Below are 23360 nucleotides of genomic sequence, written 5' to 3'. Positions count from 1 at the left end.
CCGTGGCTGGCGGATTATCGCTCACAGTAATCCTCATATCACCCTCGCTGCTTGCCGTAGCGGACGGCAGGGCCGTAGTCCTGCCGCCACGGAACGGGGAGCAAACGAGGTGGTGGCTGAGTCCCGTGGGAACACAGCCACCCGTGACGCACCGTCTGAATCATCACCGCCCGCAGTGCGGGCAGGACGTATCCACAACGTCTGCCCCAGCGTACTGGAAGCAGGCATCGTGTCCGTCCCCCTCCTCGATGAGTGTGTTGCACCCATGAGAACAGCGGGACATGCCACGCTGGAGAAATTTGCTCTTTTAGAAAGGAAATTTGCTCGAACACCTCCGGAACTGCTGAGACGCCCAGGGGAGAGTCACTGCAGGAAGGGACCGTCCGCTGTCCACGTCGTAGATTCCAGCAGAAAAATGATCACCAAAGATCGTAAAGAAGCTCATCAGATGCGTAGTCTCTGAAGAACAAAAGGTGAATGAATGAGCATTTCATTTCATTCGCCAATTTTCATTGGCCTTTTCTAAATACTCAGAAGATGATAGGTTCTCAAGACAAACCCCATTCTGTCGGTTCGACACAACGTCGAGAGACCGACAGAAAGGGAACCATACTTCTTAATAATATCTCTTATATCCTCCTCATTGTACAATATTACTTTATAGCCTACATACTGATGTTTAGCCCACGTCACCTGACCAGTGCATATAGCCAAGCATGAATGTCATTACTGTCTGTATGGTTTTGTGAAATGGTAACAGTAACTACACAAATATAATTAAATGTGTTTCCGTGTGTTTCTGTAGGATAAGGCTGAAGTAAAAGTGCGCTGGTTGCCTTGTTCTCATTGGTAAGCACTGACATACAGTACGTATCTATTCATACTTGACTATAATGTTTCCTATCAGCCCTTTGATTTTTTTGGTATAGTGTTGTTTTAGGGTGATAGAGTAGTATGTACACACATTGGCTGCCAACTGGCTTCAAACAGTCTTAGTTGAGAGCCTTTGTAAAGCCTGTCCCCTAATCAGGAACATAATGTAAAAACAACATGATGCGTACTTGGGTAGCGATGTGCGTTGTCTGTTGTGACATGACACAATAATGCATGTAATAACATGGGAGTCAATGAAAGCATACCAAGCGATGAATGTTCAGGCTGCACTGAAAGTGCATCCATGATTTTGCAATTACAGCATACTTGCTTTGACTATAAATCGGCCCTTAATGTTGACTGTATATTTGAAGTCCATGTAAAGAAATTGCAAAGGAAATTACCAATAAATGGAAATTAGAAACACAGATTTTGTGAAAATGTACAGTATAAGCTGTGAATGTTGTAGACATTGTGTACACAAATAGACTTATTCTCCTGATCTAATGTAAGATGTGCTGGACTTAATTACAGTGGCAAAGCCTGGGAGGACACGTGGGAGCCGGCAAGCAAGTTCCCTTTCTGAGCTTAGCACAGGACTCTACAGCAGTGACCTGAAGTTTAAAAGAACATAAATAAAACAATTATACACACACACACGGACCCATGTATAGGTATGTTTCAGTTAAATTTCCCCTAGTTTTTTTCAGGTTCTTCCTCTTGAAATCTGTCACGGACTGGCAGAAAGAAGAACCCAAGCGCAGGCAACGGCAGTGAAGGGGTTAACAGAAACGTTTAATAAACAATAACAGAAACAAAACACCCACGAGGGGGTAACAAGGACACGACTAAGGCAAAAACTGAAAACAAAACACCTCCCTCGGTGGGGCAAAAATAAAAGGACAAAATAAAACAACTATGACACAACGTCTACTAACAGGCACACAAGCACAATAAAACAATACAAAGGCACAGCAAAACTCACTAAGCGAGGACTGGGGCACGAACGGACACACATCATGACGTAGTACAATCCACGAGCACAAGACAAAGAAACAAGAGGGTATATATAGGGGAAGACAAACGAGGGATAACGACAATGGACAGGTGTGGGACATTAAACACGCAGGGAAACATAACGAGGAAACAAGAGGAATAGGGCCAATGACAAGACACTGGAGAGAACGTATATTATAGTCAAACGGACAATAATATGTTTCTCTCCACACATAACCAAAGACTTTGTCATGACTCTGCTACAGGACCAAGAAAAACATGACTATGGAAGCAGAGCCATGACAGAAATCATTATCCATGCCTGAAAATACATATATAGAGAGAACTAATAATATTCTTGACACATTAAATTCATATTCAGTGTTCTATAGCATTTCTAATTGTTCATATGTATTGATTATTATCAAACGTTTTACCTCTGAGCTGTCATTGCACGCCATAAACCACAAACCTGATGACTTTGACACTTAAATTAGGACATTCAGTATACACATGCAATGTGCTGATTTTAGTGTGTGTTCAACTTATTCTGTGTCTGATTGCTGTATATTTGTTCATATTTGTTGTTTGTCTTTACTGTCTTTCAAATGGCACTAAATTTGTCTCCACCTCAATTTGTTGGACTTGTGCTATGAGATATTTTATTTCTGACTTTGGTTCTAATAAAACACTGTTAATTAGTTCTTGAAAATTTGGCTATTCTCTCTGTTTTCAAACTCTGCGCCAACATTACTTTCACATATCAATAAATAGTGTCCCTATGGGTGTCAGAGGGGAAGGAATATGGACGCTTGGACAAGATCCCATGCGTAATTACAGCTTGGATCAAATATGCCCAAGACATCTGTTGGACCAGGACATGGACTCTGCCCAGTAAATTCCTGCTTGTCAACAAATTAAAGAGGTTTCTTTTAAAAGTATCCATCGCTGCTATCCTGTTAAATCTTTATTAGTTAAATTCAGAAAAGATATCGATGAAATCTCTATTGAAATGTACTTTCTCTTTAACACATACAGAGACTGTCTTTTGTATAACACCTGGCTTATAGGTACTGCATCTCTTCAACTTTGTTTTATTATCACACTTAATGCTCTTAGATAAAACTTCAGCCTCATGTGTATTCTATTCTTTTGGGTCTTGGATGTTTACCCACAGCCTGTTGAGCGGATACAAGGAATAGGCTAAACTTGGAAGACAAACTAAGCATGACGTGTAGTCTTGGATTAGGATACTTTCTTTACAGATCCTGGTGATATTCTTTTTAATAAAATGGAAATATTAACCACAGCACAGTGATCAAAGTAGACTAATTCCCTATCACAAAGACTGACCAAATGGCTTGATGGTAACCTTGTCAATTTGTCTGTCTGTCTTTCATTCTCTGTCTCTCTTTCTCTGTCTCTCATTTGCCGCTGTACATCCTTGGCCAACACCTATGGGATGATGGTCATGCATGAATTCTCCATCATCTTAAAGCTGAAGCTGCAGGACTACACTGCTGCCCTCGTACTATATTGGAACAGTTTTGCCATTGTGAATTTCATGAGGAAAAGTGTCTGCCTGCGCAGGAAATTGATGCACTCTAGCCTGGTAGTGAGCCACGTAGAGCAACATGCAGCAGTGAGCAGTGCACACCAGCTTTGCAGCATAGAGGCAAGCGACGTTTCCCAGTCTGGCAGCACGGCAGCAAGCAATGCACCCCAGCTTGGCAGTGCAGCGGGGAGGGACACACCCCAGACTGGCAATGGTGAGAGCAATGCACCCTAGTCTTTCATGTGGTGTGTGTACTCATGTTCACTTGTATCTATTTTGTTTTGTAGTTGCAAACAGAGGAACAAGACAATGAAGAGGAAGACCATTGCAATAGCAGTCCAAATGTATTGCTAGTGTACCAAGCCTAGACCCAACCAGCTTCTCCAGAACTGTCTGCCAGTGAACACTTCTGGTCTTGCTACCAACCTCAGAGGGCCATTGGTCCTGGAACTGTATAACCACATCAAGGAGATTGGAGGTCTCAGGAACCTAGCGGTTAGAGAGGATGTGTGTTGCGCTGAAATAACTAATGACAATTCTGCTGTAGAATGGACTGAAGGTTCCATAAGCAATCTGAAGGCTGTGCTACATTGAGCATTTACCATTATTGTTATAATCAGATTGTAACCAGATTTAATGATAAAATAATTTGGTTTTTATACTTAATTTATGTTTATTTATTTATTTTATATCACACTTGGTCCTTATTTGTGTTAATTCTAATCTCTATTTTTGTCTCTATTTTTATGAACTGGGACTGAATACTCTGTAACCCCAATAAGTGATTACCATTATTTATGACAATCATGGAAACTGTAACTGGATTCTGATAGCTTTCTATTTTCATACAGTTTAAATATTTCATGGTTTTATTGTCGTCATTCTTTCGGAATTTGTCTAATTTCTGCATTAACTTAATTCACCGTTTTATGGAATGATAATAAAACATCTTTGATCCTAAAGTAACCTCAGTGATCTTTCTGTGTTGGCAACACACTACCAGCTTAAAGGTCTTAAAAAGCAGTTTGTTTTATTCCCCATGCCAATATATGTGTCACGTGTTGATATTTATTTACAATAATGAGTGTAACTCTACCATGGCCTTTCTGACATGGAAATTGTGAACATTTAGGTCTAGGGTTAACATTTCTAACTTGCATACATAATAAACAGGTAAAATTTGGCATGTGATAACTATGTATCACACAAAATATGTGAGCAAAGTCAAATTACAGTTTACACATTCACAGACTCTGTAGCGCCCCCTAGAAATGACAATTTTCTCATTTTTGGCTCTGCCTTCTAGCAACACACAAGCAGCTAGAGGTCTCAAATTTGACAGACAAGTTTGTTAACATTCCCTGCATCAAAATAATGCAACCTGCTGACATTTCATCAATTATCTGGCATGACGCTTACTGAGCCTTCTATGGCATATCTGCCTCTTTCAATGGTACATTCCAAGGATGTCTTTGGTCTCAGACTTGACACAGCATGTGAGGTCAGTGAAAGTGAATTGTATTCTGCAAATCACACCTTTATGCATCAAGTCAACTCAAAATAGGAATGTTTTAGTGTTTCTTGAATGATTTAATGATATTTAAGTGTCAAAGGTCACAGCCGTTGGGTGCCAAAACTGTGTATTACATGCATCTCTGTGGCCTCACACTTGCCATAGCAAGTGAAATATGTAAAAATGGATGTATTTCAGCACAATACACATCAACATATGAAGTCAACCCAAAATATGCACGTTTTAGTGGGTTTTGAGTGATTAAAGAACTAAGATTATCAGAAATCATAGCCGTTGAGTACCAAAAATTTACATTTCCAAGGATGTCTGCTGCCTCAGACTTGCCACAGAAGGTGAAGTGAATGAAACTGGATGTATTTCAGGATAATATACACCAGTGTACAAAGTAAACTCAAAATGTGAATGTTTATAGGTTATGAATGAGTTAAGGTATGTGCATACCCAAAACATTATTTATCCAAGGATCTCTGCTGCCACAGGTCAAATGTGTTAAACTGGACATATTTCAGGACAACACACAATGTATCAAGTAAACTATTTAAGAAGAGAATATTAAACTATTAGAACATATTCACATATTCATAATAATAACACAAAACATGAGAGCATACCGATTCATAAAATAAGCTCCAAGTTCAATTAAAGCTCCCATGGGTTTTTTTCTAATTCTAAACCAAGCTTTTCATGTTTAATTAGCAGGGTCAGAAAATTACTTTGGATGGATAAACAGTAAAATGCAATAAATAAAATGCAAAAAAAGACCCCTGCTATAAGTTGGCATGGAAGAGGTCTTTCATCCCATCTGGTTACAGAGAACATGGGCATTCTCAAAACTGAATTGTGAATTAAATTTCAATATAAAGAGTCCAGGTGCTACAATGATCTTCTTGCCAATCTATGCATTTCTTTAAGACTTGGAGAACATGACAAGACACTTGAAAGTTGGTCATCTTACATCCTCCGTTTAATCTTCGGAAAGTTCAGAGTCACTATGGTATTCCTCCGAATCACTTTTAAAGTTCACTTCTGTTCCAGTCAGAACTTGTATATAACAGTTCTTTACGTGCTTTCGTATTCTGTTGATGGCTTGTGCGTTCTTTATGATTAAGCTCTGTAGACCTTGGATTCCCTCTTTACTCAGGCCCCACATCTCATCTTATACGGGGAAAAAAACAACTTTATTACAGACTTTCAGAAACATACTGGTAAATATAATGCATGTCAAGTATAACTTAAAATACATACTTGATGTCCCACTGCAAAGCTGAGATGACATCTCCTTCAGGGTGTCTGCACGGGTGCAAAGAGATGTCCAATATTTTTCCATCTCAGCAATGACAATCCTCTTCTCCTCCTCAAGTCTCCTTACTGCCATCACCATGTCAAATGCCTTCCTTTTTGTCCTTAGATCTACAGAGTCTGGAATACATAAATCAGTTGATTTTAAGATCAGTTGATTTCCCAGATAATGTCAAAAAAAGATACTAGGTTTTCTTAGATTATCTGGGCAAACATCGATGAAAGATTTTGTGCTACTATGAGACTTATTTCACATAGTCAATGGACTTATGTATATACCACCGTGTGAAAGCTGCCATGGCCAAATAATGTCATCCGAAAGAATGGTGTCCAAGTCCAGGTTTTCTGCATTAGGAACCATGGCGTTATATTGATCCACCACAGAATTTAAAAGTTTATTTTCCTCCCTGATCTTTCTGCGTATCCGGGCAGGACCTTTGCAGCCATCATTGTCTTTATAAAGACGTTGTGACCTCCTTTTAATACTGGTCACCAGCTCCTCAATTCGTCTGGCAACAGGAGCAACACTAGCATCATTCGGGGACATTGTTGCTGATAGGAAGAGAAGTAGGAAATTTTCTTCTTAATTCCATGAAAATGTATTATTTCTGGCATATGGGCAAGTGAGCCTAAACAATCTTTTCTGTAACAGAGTTGCTACCCTACTGGATAAGGCTTTGTACCTTACACGTTCAAGGCTACGTGCATTTGCAACAAACAATTAAAAGCTTGACAAAACTAGACTAAAATAACTTTATCTTTGTTTCCCACCAGGTGAAACATTATGTCACGCATTGCGTGGCTGAAGAACCCAAGCGCAGGCAGCGGGGATGAAGGGGTTAACAGATTTTATTAAAACACTAAACAGAAACAAAACACCCATGAGGAGGTAACGAAGACAAAAACAATAACAAAAGGCTTCTCAAAAGGATAAAGAAAAACTTCCCGCTATGGGTCAAAACAGAAACTAAAGCAAAACTAACAAACTCACGTTCAGGGACAAAAGCGAGGCGAGGCGAGGCGAGGCAAGACCGCATGAACATCATTGACCAACCCTCCAGCTGATCATCTGTGACTGCCATTTCAGTTTTCATGGCTTCCATGTTATGCAATTGTCTTTGCAGGGCAATTGTGGCCTTCAAACACAAACAAAAAATGACAATGAAGCAGAGACAGACAAGGGTAATGCCTAGAGCTCTGTGTTAATAAGGAATGTAAAGTTATATTCACTATCAGAAAACCACATACAGCACTCATTCCATATACTTTACATATATTCACAAATACAGGGACTATACTATATGGCAATTCCATGGAAAGTGGACTTTTTGTCACATTCACAATGTCAATAAAATGCTATGGTATCTGTAGGATAATGACTATACCAGGGTTTGTGCAAAATATTCTAACAATACTATGCTTGCTCATGTTCCATCACATCCATAACCTGGAATTGTCCCTATATGGTATGCAATGATGTGTGTGTATATATATATACAGTATATATATATATATATATATATATACACACTGAAAAATATATAAGCTAAATAAAAAAAATCACTACATCTAAATGTTTTGTGTGATGCCACTATATTTTATAATGCACATGGGCAATTCCAACGTTATGGACGTGACATTTTGCATTATGGACGTGACATAAAAATGCTCAGAGAATGAATTTGTTACAAATATATTGAACCATCTGTTTATATTTTACTAAACCCTTGTTGATAGAGTCTAAACATAAAAAATGTCAGTCTATGAACAAATTTTCTATTTTAAAAAAGGGAAATAAACATGCATTATGGATGTGACAAAAAAGGACGTGTTTTTTGGGAGACGACAAACTTTGTAGGATTTCTGTGAAATAAAATGCACAATTCTGAAGCAATAATACCCAATTAATGGAGAAGGGATGCCTCTTTATAGAACATAAAATAGTTATTTTATTTTAATATTCATGTGTCCATTTATGAGGAATATGTAGCGTTATGGATGTGACAATCCTGAAAATGGCACTTACCTAACTACGAAAAATCATGCACTAAAAATAAAAAAAATGCTTTACAAATTTGAAGAGAGATCTCACATGGGTATTTGAACCACCAAATGTTAATATCTGTGCTGTTACCATAGTAAAAACTGTTGGTAAAAACTTTATTTTTTCATGGTAAGGTTGACATATTCACGGAATTGCCCACATGTTGCTTTATATGTTGCATAAGTGATTACTGGTGTCTTTACCTTTTGATATCGGCGGGCAAGTGTGGAAGCCAAGTTATTAGTCTTTTGCTGATTCCAGAGCATGGCCATGACTGTGAGCATGTCTGTGCGTCCTGCAAACAGAACAAAAAATAAGTTTATCACTCTTCTTCACAGTAGAGGCAGGAGAAAACCGGTGCAGACTTATTGGGTACCACATACTTTTCAGAAACAATAACTAAGGTAGTACCATGGTGTCAACCTGCTGTCTTGTGCCATTTAATTACTGTCCAAGGAAAGGGTTAGTCGGTTAGTGGCACAGGATAGTGGAGAAGTAGTATGGAACAGTGACCCAGGACAATACGCAAATGGCATTGAGCATTGTAGCAGGACAGTAGGTGAGTATGGTAAGGTATGCAACCAACAACAATACAGTATTTGCTTCAACTCCTTATGATTTTCACTTTTAAAAAAAAATAGGATGATGGTATTGTAATCGATCCACCCATCTGTCTTCAAGATTATACATTCTAAATCTGCTTTGCTTGATATGTTCATAGTCAGCATGTACCTCATCCTAGTCATCAGGATCAAAATGTACTGTAGTTTGAACACTTCTCATAGCAGTGTGAGAAAGGCGAAGAATTGCAGTTGCTTGCAGGTATCATACCACTTTGTCAACTAGTGCAGTGTGTGGTTACCTTACCTGCTTTTGCCAGGTGCTTTGTGGTAACAGCAATTCTCGAGAGGAAGGCATTACACTGCTCCACCTCCTCCCCAGGAGTCAAACCAGCCCCCTCCTGGTACGCCCCACTCCATTTTACCTTCAAATAAAAAATCAAATAAATAAATCTAAGCGGCAACAATCTTATGTTTAGGTAAAGAAAATAACATGGACAGTCACATTTTCTTACCTCGCATTTGAAGTCGTGGACTTTGGCATGAAACACTAACAGAAATGGCTTCATTGAGAGCAGATCCGGAAGCTCAGGGCATCTCTCACTGACTCTCTGGAGGTAAGGCCAGTACTTGCATGCAACATCCATAGCAAAGAATTTCACCGGCTTACAAGCCTTTTTTTTGGAGGTACAGAGGGTAAGCAAAAACCTCCCCCCTGAACATATTAAGGGCACAAAGAAGAACACCATGCTGACAAACGGCAAGTTCTAGGCCCTCCTCATCTACTTTGCTGGAGGACTTCTGTGATGTTTCTCGTGCTGCTGACCACTGTCCCCCACAGACACCTCTTCCAGAGACCTAAAACATGGAAGATGGTTAACAGTCCAAGCAAACTCCTATGTAGGACATGGTATTTTACAAGTAAATATAGTGATGCAAGTTGTGCAAGTTTACATGGCTGGTCGAGGAATGGACATAGTCTACGAATCTTGCTACATCATCGTCCTTGGCTATGAAGACACCATTAAAGATGGCTTGTTCCTCTGATCTAAATAGACACATATTGCCTTTTAATATTCGTATGATTTTCATTGTGATTTTCAGCAAAGTTATTTTCAAAATGATGAACTGTCAATCTAAACACTGTATTTTTTTTAAGTACCTTGCTGCACTCTTGAATCTATAGTGCTTACGGTTTCCATCAACAGAGACCGCAACCATGTTTGGGGTGCATACTGGGCAGTTAAAGTGGTCTTCCCGGATGACTTTGTCAATTTCAAATCGGACAGCCTCCCACTTCAAAAAGCTTTTTATGAAGCTGTCTGCTATGACCTTTCCAGTCTGTTTCAAAAGAGTAAAGTAAAAGAGAAACAGTAAAACAGATCAAGAAATTAAAGACCACTCTACATTGTAACAAGATGCTCTGAAATGGATAAAACATGTGTGTACTACTTCCATGACCTCCGATAATAAACATCAAAGGAAAAGAACCTGAAGAAGAACCTGACAGTCTACATCTCTAGCCAAAGAAATGTTTCCAAATGAACATTTCTGTGATCAGCAAATGATATTGGGGAGAAAACATCGGAGTCAATAGCCAAATCTTAGAACTCAATGGAGTAGATTTTGAGGTCTTCAGAAAGACCCTTTTTTCATAAAACACTCAGTGCAAACTACATGACAGCACGAGTTGCTAGCTGTTTATACACCTCTGACAAAGGGTCTAAATTTAACACACAAACTTTTCCATAAACAGAGTAAATGTTCATGTGTACTTGACCTCATACTATAATTGTAATGCAAGACACTGGAGCCAGTTTTTAATGAGTCAATCCCTCACTCAAGAACAAGGCAGAACACAGTCTCTGACAAAAGAATAAATTCAAAAAAAGGAAAAAAAGGCAAAGGCTCGAGCGCTCGGCCAATAGACCGTTAGGGGGAAGCGGGGGAAGACCCCAAAAATAATTCCACTGAACGTCCGCAGCAAGCGGGGAAAACCAAAAGTTAATTCACACAGTGTCCACAGCAACCGGGGAACCCCCAATTGTAATCCACTGAATGTCCGCAAGCGGGGAAAACGTCTTGGTTATGGATGTAACATCAGTTCCCTGATGGAGGGAACGAGACGTTGTGTCGAACCGACAGAATGGGGTTTGTCTTGAGAACCTATCAGCTTCTGAGTATTTAGAAAAGGCCAATGAAAATTGGCGAATGAAATTTGCATGCCGGGCTCCTCCCCGGATGTCCGGGTATAAGAGGGAAGCCGGCGTGCTCATTCATTCACCTTTGTTCTGAGGAGCCTAAAGCATCCTCCCCCGACCGCTGGGGTGGGCGGCCAGTGTTGTGGCATGAGGGACACAACGTCTCGTTCCCTCCATCAGGGAACCGAGGTTACATCCGTAACCAAGACGTTCCCTTTCTGTCGGTCTCTCGACGTTGTGTCGAACCGACAGAATGGGGTTCCTATGGAAAATGCCACAGCACTGAGCCGCGTCACAATCTCTGCGGAGCGACGTTGACTGGCCTGGGCGAGTCAGACGAACACGTTAACACGAAATTAAGACCCTCCAGTGGAGAGAAAGGGGGACCTAGAGGTTTACACAAAGTTGGGAAGCCCCTGTCACCGGCCGTCACGGGCGGAGGCCTAGTTCTCTAAATGGCAAGAAGCCGCCCGGCACCGTACGGGCCACTGGGTAAGCATTATTCCCTCCCGGGGGGAAAACGCTGCAGAGGCCACTACCTACCGTAGGGAGGAATAGTGGAGATACCACATGGTCTCACCATCAGGGGAGAACTCATGGGAAGGATGTGCGGACTGCAGGAGTTAACCGCAAGGTGGGAGTCCACCTGGGGAGGTCATGGGTTGCCAAGGTGGGAACCATTCATGAGGATACATCAGACGGAACAGCCCACAGGGGGGGGTTACCACGTCTGGAGCACTAGGTCCGGTTAGAGCCATCTGGGAGATAACTCAACTGTTCCCCGGCCTAAGGGGGCAGGGCTGCTCTGCCCAGCCTGTCCCCTGGAAAGGTGCTTAGTGATGGATGGAATGCCTGTTCTTTACCCAGTGGGGGAAAGAGGGGAGGCGTAATAGCCGCTGATCCCCCTAAGGAAGGGGGAAGGGCTTTTGCAGGCGTACGCCCTACCTGCTGCCGGTCCCACATCTTGCCAGGATGCGGGCTGACACCGGTTCCGCGCGTAGGTATTAGAACCTCACGGAGTTGTTGGGCATAGCCCAACCCGCAGCTCTGCAGATGTCTGCCAGAGAGGTGCCCTGAGCCAGTGCCCATGAGGGGTGTGCCTCACTCCCAACAGGCAGGGGCGAAATGAGATCGGTATGCCCTAACGAGGGCATCCACGATCCAGTGCGACAGCCTCTGTTTGGAGACACCCCTCCCTTCTGCTGACCTCCGAAACAGACAAAGAGCTGCTCAGAGCTTCTGGGCTCTGCGTGCGGTCCAAGTAGAGGCGCCGTGCGCGTACTGGACACAACATGGATAGGTTGGGTCTTCCTCCCCGTTGGGGAGCGCCTACAGGTTCACCACCTGGTCTCTCGGGAGAGTGGTGGGAACTTTGGGCACGTAGCCGGGGCGGGGTCTAAAGATAACGTGAGAATCCCGGCCCCGAGTTCTATGCAATCTGTGGACACGGAGGGTGCTTGCAGATCGCCTACCCTCTTGAAGGTGAGCACCATGCGGAAAGCCGTCTTTATCAAGACTGAGAAAGAGCGGCAAACCCGGAGCGGCTCGAAGGGGGCGGGGCCTCTTGAGGCCCTCCACCTAGGTCGCAAGAGGGTACGGAGCGCGGATAAGGTGGTCACCCTCTCACGCCCCTTAGGAACCTAATGACCAGGTCGTGCTGTCCCAGAGGCTACCCAGCACTTGGGTCATGATGAGCGGCCGTAGCGGCTACATACATTCCCAGTGTGGAGGGGGAGAGGTTACTCCCCCGTCTCTCTTGAGGACGGGACAGCTCGTACCCGACCGAGCAACTCCGCGGGTCTTCTCGCCGAGAAGAGCCCCAGGACGAGAAGAGGCGCCACCTATGGGCGTATAGCCGCCAGTGGCCGAAGCCCTAGCCTGAGTGATGTCCCAACCAGACCGGGGGTGGGTCACTCAGGATCTCCTCGTCCCATCCAGACATGGAGAACAGGTTTTGCCTGGGATGCCGTAACGTGCCCCTTCCCCTGGGGAAGCAGTTCGCCAGGGGGAGCGGCCAGCGGGGAGTTGTTGTCAGATCGTCAGCTCCGAGAACCAAGTCCTGGTTAGGCCAAAGGGGCGTAACTAGTACCACTTGATGCTCCTCTTCCCTGGCCTTGCACAGGACCTGTGCAATGAGGCTCACTGGGGGGAAGCGTACTTCCGCTTGTCCCGCGGCCAGCTGTGCGCAAAGGCATCCGTGCTAAGGGTTGCCTCGTACAGGGAGTACCAAAGCGGACAATGGGTGGAGTCCAGGGAGGCAACAGGACCACCTGTGCCTGGCCGAACTGCCCCAAATGAGCCGGCTGCACGGGGGTGGAGTCGCCACTCTATGCGAGGCGTCAACTGACAAGAGAGCGCATCGGCTGTCTGGTTCAGGACGCCTGGGATGTGTGTGGCTCGTAGGGAACTGATCACCTGCTGACTCCAGAGGAGGAGGCGCCGGGCGAGTCATGTTAGCTGCCGTGAATGAAAGATATACGCCACAGCAGCTGTGCTGTCCGACCGGACCAGCACATGCTTGCCCTGCACGAGAGGTAGTAGCCTCCTCAATGCAAGTAGCACAACCAACAACTCTAGGCAGTTGAAATGCCAACGCAGGCGGGGGCCCGTCCACCGCCCGACACTGCTTGCCCGTTGAGCCATACCCGCTGACCACACACATAGACTGGAGGAGAGGACCGGTGATGGTCGGCCGCTGCCTTGGTCCGCCTCATGGTCCTGTGATGGAAACAGAGGGGGGTTATATCCCAAGGAACATTCAAATGGGGACATACCTGATGCACTGGACTGGAGGGAGTTGTGGCCGTACTCTACCCACGAGAGCTGAGAGCACCAGGAGCTGGGGTTAGATGATGTCAGACAGCGGAGCATTCTACCAAGATCCTGGTTGGCCCGCTCGCATTGCCCTTTGGTCTGGGGTGAATGCCAGAAGACAGACTCGCAGAGGCCCCGATCTGTCTGCAGAACTCCTTCCAGAACCGGGATGAAAACTGAGGCCCCCTATCAGAGACCACGTCAACCGGCAAGCCGTGGAGACGGAAGACGTGGTCTACCATCAGTTGAGCGGTCTCCCGGGCAGAGGGTAGCTTGGGTAAAGGGACAAAATGGACCGCCTTGGAGAAGCGATCCACCACTGTGAGAACCACTGTGTTACCTTCGGAGGGAGCAAGCCCAGTGACAAAATCAAGAGCAATGTGCGACCAAGGGCGGGTGGGGATGGGCAAGGGACGGAGCAGACCAGCGGGAGGGTGGTTGATCGGCTTACGTTGAACACACGTGGGGCAGGCCGACTCGAACTGTCTGACATCAGTGGCCAGGGACGGCCACCAGAAACGTTGACGGATGGCAGTCGACGTTCCCCGGACTCCTGGATGGCAGACTAACCTGGATGAATGGCCCCATTGAAGGACCTCAGGACGCAGCACAGCCGGCACGGCAACCTACCCCCTGGGCACCCTGCCGGCACTTGCACCCCTCGACCGGCCTCTGCCACTCACCGCTCGATACCCCAAGAGAGGGCCCCGACCACCACCCTCCTTGGAAGGACGGTTTCGGCCGCAAGTTCCATACCGGGGGTCTCAAACAGACGCGAGAGGGCATCAGGTTTAAGGTTCTTGGACCCAGGCTGGTACGAGAGGGTGAAGTTAAAGTGACCAAAGAAGAGTGCCCAGCGGGCCTGGCGTGAGCTCAACCTCTTGGCCGAACGGATATACTCAAGGTTCTTATGGTCCGTCCAGACCAAGAAGGGCTGCGCTGCTCCCTCCAACCAATGACGCCACTCACCCAACGCCAGTCTAACCGCTAACAGCTCTCGATTACCGATGTCATAATTGCGTTCTGCAGGGCTGAGACGGTGTGAGTTGAAGGCGCAGGGGTGCACCTTCCCATCAACTGGGGACCATTGAGACAGAACTGCGCCCACCCCAACATCTGATAATTGCAGTTGCTTGCAGGTATCATACCTGCAGGTAGCAGGTATTGTATCACTTTGTCAAACTAGTGCAGTGTGTGGTTACCTTACCTGCTTTTGCCATGTGCTTTGTGGTAACAGCAATTCTCGAGAGGAAGGCATTACACTGCTCCACCTCCTCCCCAAGAGTCAAACCAGCCCCCTCCTGGTATGCCCCACTCCATTTTACCTTCAAATAAAAAATAAATAAATCTAAGCGGCAACAATCTTATGTTTAGGTAAAGAAAATCACATAGACAGTCACATTTTCTTACCTCGCATTTGAAGTCGTGGGCTTTGGCATGAAACACTGACAGAAATGGCTTCATTGAGAGCAGATCCTGAAGCTCAGGGCATCTCTCACTCACTCTCTGGAGGTAAGGCCAGTACTTGCATGCAACATCCATAGCAAAGAATTTCACCGGCTTACAAGCCATTTTTTTTTGGAGGTACAGAGGGTAAGCAAAAACCTCCCCCCTGAACATATTAAGGGCACAAAGAAGAACACCATGCCGACAAACGGCAAGTTCTAGGCCCTCCTCATCTACTTTGCTGGAGGACTTCTGTGATGTTTCTCGTGCTGCTGACCACTGTCCCCCACAGACACCTCTTCCAGAGACCTAAAACATGGAAGATGGTTAACAGTCCAAGCAAACTCCTATGTAGGACATGGTATTTTACAAGTAAATATAGTGATGCAAGTTGTGCAAATTTACATGGCTGGTCGAGGAATGGACATAGTCTACGAATCTTGCTACATCATCATCCTTGGCTATGAAGACACCATTAAAGATGGCTTGTTCCTCTGATCTAAATAGACACATATTGCCTTTTAATATTCGTATGATTTTCATTGTGATTTTCAGCAAAGTTATTTTCAAAATGATGAACTGTCAATCTAAACACTGTATTTTTTTTAAGTACCTTGCTGCACTCTTGAATCTATAATGCTTACGGTTTCCATCAACAGAGACCGCAAGCATGTTTGGGGTGCATGCTGGGCAGTTAAAGTGGTCTTCCCGGATGACTTTGTCCATTTCAAATCGGACAGCCTCCCACTCCAAAAAGCTTTTTCTGAAGCTGTCTGCTATGACCTTTCCAGTCTGTTTCAAAAGAGTAAAGTAAAAGCGAAACAGTAAAACAGATCAAGAAATTAAAGACCACTCTACATTGTAATAAGATGCTCTAAAATGGATAAAACATTGGGATGTGTGTACTACTTCCATGACCTCTGATAATAAACATCAAAGGAAAGGAACCTGAAGAAGAACCTGACAGTCTACATCTGTAGCCAAAGAAATGTTTCCAAATGAACATTTCTGTGATCAGCAAATGATATTGGGGAGAAAACATCAAAGTCAATAGCCAAATCTTAGAACTCAATGGAGTAGATTTTGAGGTCTTCAGAAGGACCCTTTTTTCATAAAACACTCAGTGCAAACTACATGACAGCACGAGTTGCTAGCTGTTTATACACCTCTGACAAAGGGTCTAAATTTAACACACAAACTTTTCCCTAAACAGAGTAAATGTTCATGTGTACTTGACCTCATACTATAATTGTGAGTTACTCTAAGATTGTCACCACAAATACTTACACGGCCAAAGCGGACAGTTCGTTGATCTAGCATTCTAAGAAATGCTTGGCTGGACATCCCAGGTGCTGCCATCTTCAACTCCTCAAAGGAAAATAGGATGTCTGTAGCATACACTGTTGAAAATTGAGAAGTAGCAGGCCAGTAGTCATTATGGACCAGCTCATCCACTCCAGCACTCCATGTGGCTTGACATACCTCACATTTCAACTCTGGCAAGTTGAGATCATATCGGCCTGGGACAAGGAAAGAAATATATATGCACACTTAATTCAGACACTGAAGTGGGAAACTTTGACTTTCAGGAGGACACTTGCGAGGTTTCCATGAAACTTATTTGCATTTGATGTTGGCATTAATGAAAACTCAGCTCAAGAATATGCGTATCTGTGTTTGTTTCCATCAACTGTGTAATGTGAATTAAAATGGACATTAGACTAATCAAGAGACGTGTTCTGACCAGCTGTGGGATCAAAATTTCTCCAGGGCAACATCTATGGATAGAAACATGGTAAGTGTGCATATATGCTAATTAAACTGTTTCCATCAACTTTAATTGCATTATGCCTTATTCACATCAAGAGTTAATCCACCCCCCTCAAGCGAATCAAATTTATATTTGCATTAAGGGACTGATCCGCATCTGCAGTTGTTTCCAATTGAATTTCGTATGCGCATTTCAAATTCAAATTAACAAGTTGGATGGAAACTCAGCCTTAAATACTTTTAAAGGCGGGGTAACAATTTCTGTATTACGCTTTAGACAACTGAGTCGGGCCGAGTACCAAGACAAACTTGTAGCCAATCAGCAGTAAGGTGCACAGTGCACAGGGCGGACATTAGCCGAGCCAAGCGCTGATTAAAGAGAAAGATGGGGGTAGAGGTGTGTTTGTTTTTGTTTTGATTTGAACATCAACAATGGCTAAGAGAAATTGGACACCCCGCCTTTAAGGACTTAAATACAAAGGGCTAAACAAGGTAGCAAAGAACGGGTGAAATAAGGCAGGGACTGACAAGAGTAATAATCACAGAACTAGACACAGGCGAGGAGCAGAGACAGGAACACATGGCAGGGATAAACAAAAGAGAACATGGAGCACAAGACCAGGAAATAGACAAAGGGAACACAGGAAGTAACACAAGGAGCATACATGATGGATAGTGGAACAGGACGAGACAGTATATGACATCACAATCAGAAGAAGGAAGAAAGTGGTTCATGTCAGATGGGTGTATTTTAGAAATTGCTGATCTACTGGATTATGATACACAAGCATTTAATGGGTTTACAAAGAATGATCCTAAAAAGACTAATTATCCACATATTATCTTTATCTATTATAGTTTCTGGGGGGGTGGCACACAATATTTTAGCAAATATTTAATTGCTGTGACAATTTTGGCTCTTAAGGTTTTCTTGATACAATGTTGCAGTATTGTAAGACACTCATTATGACAGAGGAAAAGAAAAGTTGAATAATTGTGTGCCCAATCCAAGGAAGCAAAGGAAGTACATCTTCTGCTTTGTTCTTTTAAAGATAAATTCTATATTATCTTTCCAGCTTAACAGGTTACCTATACATCCATACACATTGGGAGTGGCAGAAAGGTGTCTAGCCTATACAAACTTGGCTGGGAGGTAAATATACTTTTTCATTCAACAGGACAGTGAAGAGTGACAGAAAGTGAGAGGGTACATATGGGGTGGGATCAGGGAATAGCTGAGGGTGAAATTCGGCAGTCACTTGAGCGGAAGTGACGCCTATCCCCAAAGTTCTCCTTACCATTCATTGTAACCACAGCAATGGGTTTTCCAGTGATGACACTTAAGCTCTGAGGACAGCTACATATTCTCCCTGGCATCTCCAAGGGTACAAGACACACTTGAAAAAAAAGAAGCATTTATGAGAATAGTTAGAGGATAGAAGATAACGACTAACATGCGTATTTACTGTCAGCTTTTTAAGACCAGATATTCTTCATGTACTCATCGACTGATCAGAAATGATTTAGGTTTTAGTATTTAGTTTTCCAGGTGATAACTGGAATTAACAAGTGATAAAATCTCTCAAAAACTACAACTTACCGCACTGGGTAAGAACCTTCTCCACAAAACAGGATGTCGGAGGCAATGGCTGAAAGAAGCCTTCTCTAATTGAGTCCCTGTTGTGGAAGACTTGAGCCTTGTGGATGCTGCTGTCACAACGGGCACAGAGGAAGGGGTGTGGTCGACAGTCACAACAATGGATCATAGCTGGACTGGAGTAACATTTCTGGCAGACTGGACTTGCCACATGCTGCTTAGCCACCATTTTGTCCACCAACCAGGGCCTCACTTTCGCCCACCACCCTGAGACAAGACTTTTTCTCACTGACCAATCACTGGAAGCTTGTGGTGGTGTTTCTTTGTCATCTAAATCTTCACCCAGTGAGCGCTTTAGTTCTTGAAGGAAAGACTCTGTTAAAACAATGGACAGTATTCAAAAACAACAGGTTATTCAACAAAAGAGTATATCACTGAACAACAGTCATTCTGAAGTGTGTAATAACCGTGTTATCTATTGTACTAACAAAAAAATATGGAATGTGTATTACATTCCTATTATAAATGAACATACTGTTTACAGTGCAGGGACAAAATAGGACATACCAGCGTTTATGTGAGAAAAGTCATTGGTCATTTCCACACTGGTTTCCGGAGCCCTGAAAGGGGAACCACCTGTCTTTCCAGTTTGTCTGAGGCTAAGACCTGCTGTAGCAGAAAAAAAACATATTTTACAATTAGAAACACATACATTTACATTTATTCATTTGTCAGACGCTTTTATCCAAAGCAACTTACAAGTAGGGTCCAACTCTCTAACCACTAGGCCACAACTGACCCAACATACATTACCATGACTGCCTTTTAAACATAATGACACAGTTTTAGCATTGCTTTTCCTTATGTAAAATAATAATAATCATATATTTTCTAATTCAGACCCATGACTTGGTGACATGTTTATATATCATTCCAAAAGGTAGAATTAGATCTAGATATATAATCTATATCTTAATTAACATGAATGAAAAGAAAGACTGACCTGCTCGCTTTCTGGAGAATCTTGGCCTCCCATAAATAATGTTCCCTCCACTGTCCCTCTTAATCCACCTCACAGATGGCTGGCTGGTGGATGGCTGGATGGATGATGCTGCCTCTTGTTGCATGTGGATGACCTCATGCAGCCTTTGGAGTTCATCCATGTCTTCTGCCTGGTTGACAAGACTGTTGACCTCCTCCAAGAGCTGGTTCATCTTAGGATCTGACATGGTGCACAAGAACACGCAAAAGTGCACAAGAACAAACACACCACTAAGAGGGGAGAGGACGGGATGGGAGGGAATAGATAGAGAGAGAGAACAATACAAAAACGAGAAGAGGGAGAATGACAATACAAACGTGGCTCTTAAAAGTGCCTTTTGTAGTCAGCTGCTATTTATTAGTAGATAAATTGTATTTGAGAACCTGTTGATAAAGAGAAAAATAAATCAGTATAGAATTGATAACTAAACTACACATTACAATACACTAACACAAAATGGTTTATTATCTCCGTAGGGACAGTCCATAGGTGTTTTTATACTGTACAAACTTTATATTTTATCCCCTAACCCAACCCCTAAACCTAAAGATCATAGAAAACTTATTGGATTTTAAGATTTTTTTTAAATGTTGTTCTTTACGATTTATGTACAAGCTTTTTTGCCCATGGGGACCTCAATATTCGTCCCCACGGTAACAGGAGTCCCCATGAGTTGGTGCGCGTTCAGCTTTAGGTCCCCACCGGGATATATATCTTTAGGTTCTTTGCAGACACTTTTATCCAAATTATGATTATGAATATGGCAGTAGAATGTGGCACAACTCGTAAGCAACTAGGCTACTTAGTTGCAACAAAGAATATCATATTTGAAATCGGATATGCCTATCACACCTATTTTAATTTTGTCACCAACAGTGCCTAACCCTTGGCTAACTTTTATCTAACAATTTGTAGCACCATGCGCACATTTCATTTGGTGCAACAAGGTTATGCCCATCTCAATACCATGACATCGCTACAGTGCGCTAAAATATTACCAAACACAACAACTTTATGGCATGAGCTGATTGTTTTTGATAAGCAAGGATCTAATATGTCTAATTCTAGATTGAGTGCAATACTTACGTATGGAAATCGAAAAACGCAATGGTGCTTGGGATCGTCGCATGCAATGATGTATCACTGCTGAAGTAGTTGATTGGCCAACGTGAAGTAGGGTACAGATGCAAGGACAATTATTATTATTATATTATTATATACAACAGATAGGTCCGGTCGAACAATTTATCAATTTCTAATCTATTTTGGGGGCGGACAATGAACGAACAGAAATGAAAACTAAACGGTAGAAAACACAATTCGATGTCTTAAAACTTCGTTAGTTGGTAATGGAACCAATATAAAAGCAATATAACAAATATACCGGGCAAAACGCTTTTTTATAAAGAGCGCAAATCGATTTTGACCCCATGCTTGCTTCAAAATCCGACGTTGAGGGTCTGACCCATTTAAAAAAAGTCTATCCTCTGTAGCCTAAAACCTGTTGTATTTTATCGCAAGATAATGCCTACATATAGCAAAGTTATTTGTGATTATGACCATGAAAACCGAAACTTTCCAGCACACGCGAGAGATTCGTTAGTTGACCCCCGCGTCAGAATCCGAAGACGGCCATCTACGTTGAAAAGCGACGCAAAGGGGGTACCTTCTGCCTCGGATGTCGACGCCAGGGGGCAATGACCAAACGTCGATACGTGACGATGAGGGGTGAGACCGTGTTGGCAAGACATGACAATTCTGATCCGACTATGTAAATCCTTAGTCGAGGACATCCCTACTTTGATGATTATGTTTTCCCTTCATTTTTTTGATAAGTGCATTTCATGTATTTTGTATGAATAGTATGCCTTTTACTTGGATCAAAAATTTGATTTGGTCCTCAGCTAAAACTACTAGAACAGGGGTTCTCACTCTTTTTTTTATATATATAAAAAAACTAGATGGGTTTAATCTAGGGCTGCAACGACGCGTCGACGTCGTAGATTATATCGACTACTAAATTACGTGCGTGAAATGCGTCGACGCTTCGTATTATTTACGTTTATCTGCATTAATAGCAGTTTCTGTTCCCGGGCGTGTGTAAGTTAATCAGCAGAACAAGAGAAAGTATAATAAAAAGTTAGTGAATGGACGGAGGAATTCCCCCTAATGTTACCCCCGGAATGCGATCAGCATGGACACGCAATCACAAACGGACGGAGATGGGGCACGTAGATGCAGACTTTCATAATTACTTTTTTGTAATTTACTTTTTTGTAATGTACATTAACGCTATTGTACTAGTGTAAGTTAGTGTATGTGAAACTTTGCAGATTGTGACCCTGCTTAAATGACTCTTAAGCTTCAAAAAGGACTGACTATCATGAAACCACCAAAGCACTTTTTATGTCATTCGATAGCTTTATGCGAGGAATAAACCAATTTAGCATAATTAAGAAACTCTGACCTCCGCTGGTGCTGTCTGTCAATCTCCAGTCAGCATGCGTGTGTACGGTGACGGTCAGGACGCTAGTCTTTCCAAGATGTTCCAATGTTTTCATTATTCTTCATAATGACAAGATGATAGTCTATGGTTTTGTTTAAAATGTATTTTGCTAGAGACTTTGAGTTAACGTTACTCGCGGAGTATAGCTTAGCTTATTAGAAGCACTGGAAGCGGTCTGAATATGTTGCGTCTTCATACGAAATCACTCTTTTTAAACCTCTGATTTAACTGTATACTGTCGGATTGATGCAACGCACTATGTGTTAAACATGTAACATATCACCCCTTCTCGTTGTGTTCTAACTATTATTTACTTTGGGGAGCAAAATGATCCCGGGGACTTCAGAAGGAGTAGATGCTTTAAGCGCATCATTGTGCGTCCGGGTGCGCGGGCTCGCTTTAACGCCACTCTGCATTAGAGTCTTTTATACGGTGATAGTTTTGTACAATAAACAGAGACAGATAGTAGTATTTTACTTTTACTCAATTACATTATGAGACTGAAAATAGAGTCAGATATTACTTGGAGGAAAAACATACAGAGCATATATCATGCTCTAGTATTTCATATACACCTTTTTTAATGTTTTTACATTTACATTTAGTCATTTAGCAGACACTTTTATCCAAAGCGACCTACAGATGAAAGAAACAATGGAAGCAATTGGAACAACATAAGGACAACAAAAAGCATAAGTGTAATATAAATATAACACAATAAAACATTTTTTTACCTTTAATACAGTACTTAAGTACATAAAAAATCAGTGTTTTTTTACTTTTAAAATTAAAACCACTTAATTAAAAGAAGATGGTGATTTTAATGTAAATACGGATTAAAATGTAAAACAACTATATTTATTTATAAAATGTAGTGGAGTAAAAAGTATGATTTGCTTTATAATGTAAGAAAATACTAGAATTTATTGTTCATTTGCAAAGTTTGCCAAAGGATTAATAATGTAATCTAAAAAAATCTTTATTAGAATAATAAAATAATAATCGTTAGATCAGTCGACTAATCGAAAAAATTATCGTTAGATTAGTCGACAATTAAAATAATCGTTAGTTGCAGCCCTAGTTTAATCTACCTTGTGACCACCAAAGTATTTTTAATTTAAAG

The 23360-nt window shown here is 42.5% G+C and overlaps 2 protein-coding genes and 1 long non-coding RNA gene across 4 annotated transcripts; 1 reads left to right on the top strand and 2 right to left on the bottom strand.

Moving 5' to 3' along the window:
* The first annotated feature begins 25 nt into the window (after positions 1-25).
* Positions 26-4362, top strand: LOC130561583 (uncharacterized). 2 transcript variants are annotated; one of them, XR_008963848.1, is made up of 4 exons: positions 32-849; positions 1408-1547; positions 3368-3638; positions 3712-4359. It is a non-coding gene; the product is annotated as an uncharacterized LOC130561583 (long non-coding RNA). The 2 variants fall into 2 exon arrangements; XR_008963847.1 differs by having other exon boundaries at positions 26-849; positions 1408-3638; positions 3712-4362.
* Positions 4363-5556: 1194 nt separating this feature from the next.
* On the bottom strand, positions 5557-6805 carry LOC130561930 (uncharacterized). The gene is made up of 3 exons (XM_057346604.1): positions 6537-6805; positions 6204-6377; positions 5557-6113 (listed from the first exon to the last, which is right to left on the bottom strand). Exons 1-3 carry the CDS (start codon positions 6802-6804, stop codon positions 5923-5925), a joined length of 633 nt encoding a protein of 210 aa, XP_057202587.1. The 5' UTR covers position 6805; the 3' UTR covers positions 5557-5922.
* Positions 6806-6941: 136 nt separating this feature from the next.
* LOC130561786 (uncharacterized) lies at positions 6942-20677 on the bottom strand. Its single transcript, XM_057346359.1, has 12 exons — positions 19693-20677; positions 19257-19358; positions 18693-19064; positions 18391-18489; positions 16610-16842; positions 15936-16114; positions 15728-15821; positions 15287-15631; positions 15084-15201; positions 8505-8596; positions 7249-7393; positions 6942-6955 (listed from the first exon to the last, which is right to left on the bottom strand). Exons 1-12 carry the CDS (start codon positions 19916-19918, stop codon positions 6942-6944), a joined length of 2019 nt encoding a protein of 672 aa, XP_057202342.1. The 5' UTR covers positions 19919-20677.
* Between the last annotated feature and the right edge of the window lie 2683 nt (positions 20678-23360).

Source organism: Triplophysa rosa, linkage group LG11 (genome assembly GCF_024868665.1).
Source record: "Triplophysa rosa linkage group LG11, Trosa_1v2, whole genome shotgun sequence".
NCBI lineage: Eukaryota > Metazoa > Chordata > Actinopteri > Cypriniformes > Nemacheilidae > Triplophysa > Triplophysa rosa.
Note: the sequence above shows the minus strand (reverse complement) of the source record. Positions and strands in the feature narration are given on the sequence as shown.

Excerpts from the sequence above, each read along its gene's own strand:
- LOC130561930 (XM_057346604.1), bottom strand. The coding sequence starts at position 6,804 with ATGTCCCCGAATGATGCTAGTGTTGCTCCTGTTGCCAGACGAATTGAG. Across the intron at positions 6,378-6,536 it reads ATGGCAGCTTTCACACGGTG|ACTCTGTAGATCTAAGGACA; the intron begins GTATATACATAA and ends TATGTATTCCAG. Across the intron at positions 6,114-6,203 it reads GCTTTGCAGTGGGACATCAA|ATGAGATGTGGGGCCTGAGT; the intron begins GTATGTATTTTA and ends TCCCCGTATAAG.
- LOC130561786 (XM_057346359.1), bottom strand. The coding sequence starts at position 19,918 with ATGTCAGATCCTAAGATGAACCAGCTCTTGGAGGAGGTCAACAGTCTT. Across the intron at positions 16,843-18,390 it reads TGCTGTGGTTACAATGAATG|GCCGATATGATCTCAACTTG; the intron begins GTAAGGAGAACT and ends TCCTTGTCCCAG. Across the intron at positions 15,202-15,286 it reads CCCACGACTTCAAATGCGAG|GTAAAATGGAGTGGGGCATA; the intron begins GTAAGAAAATGT and ends TTTTATTTGAAG.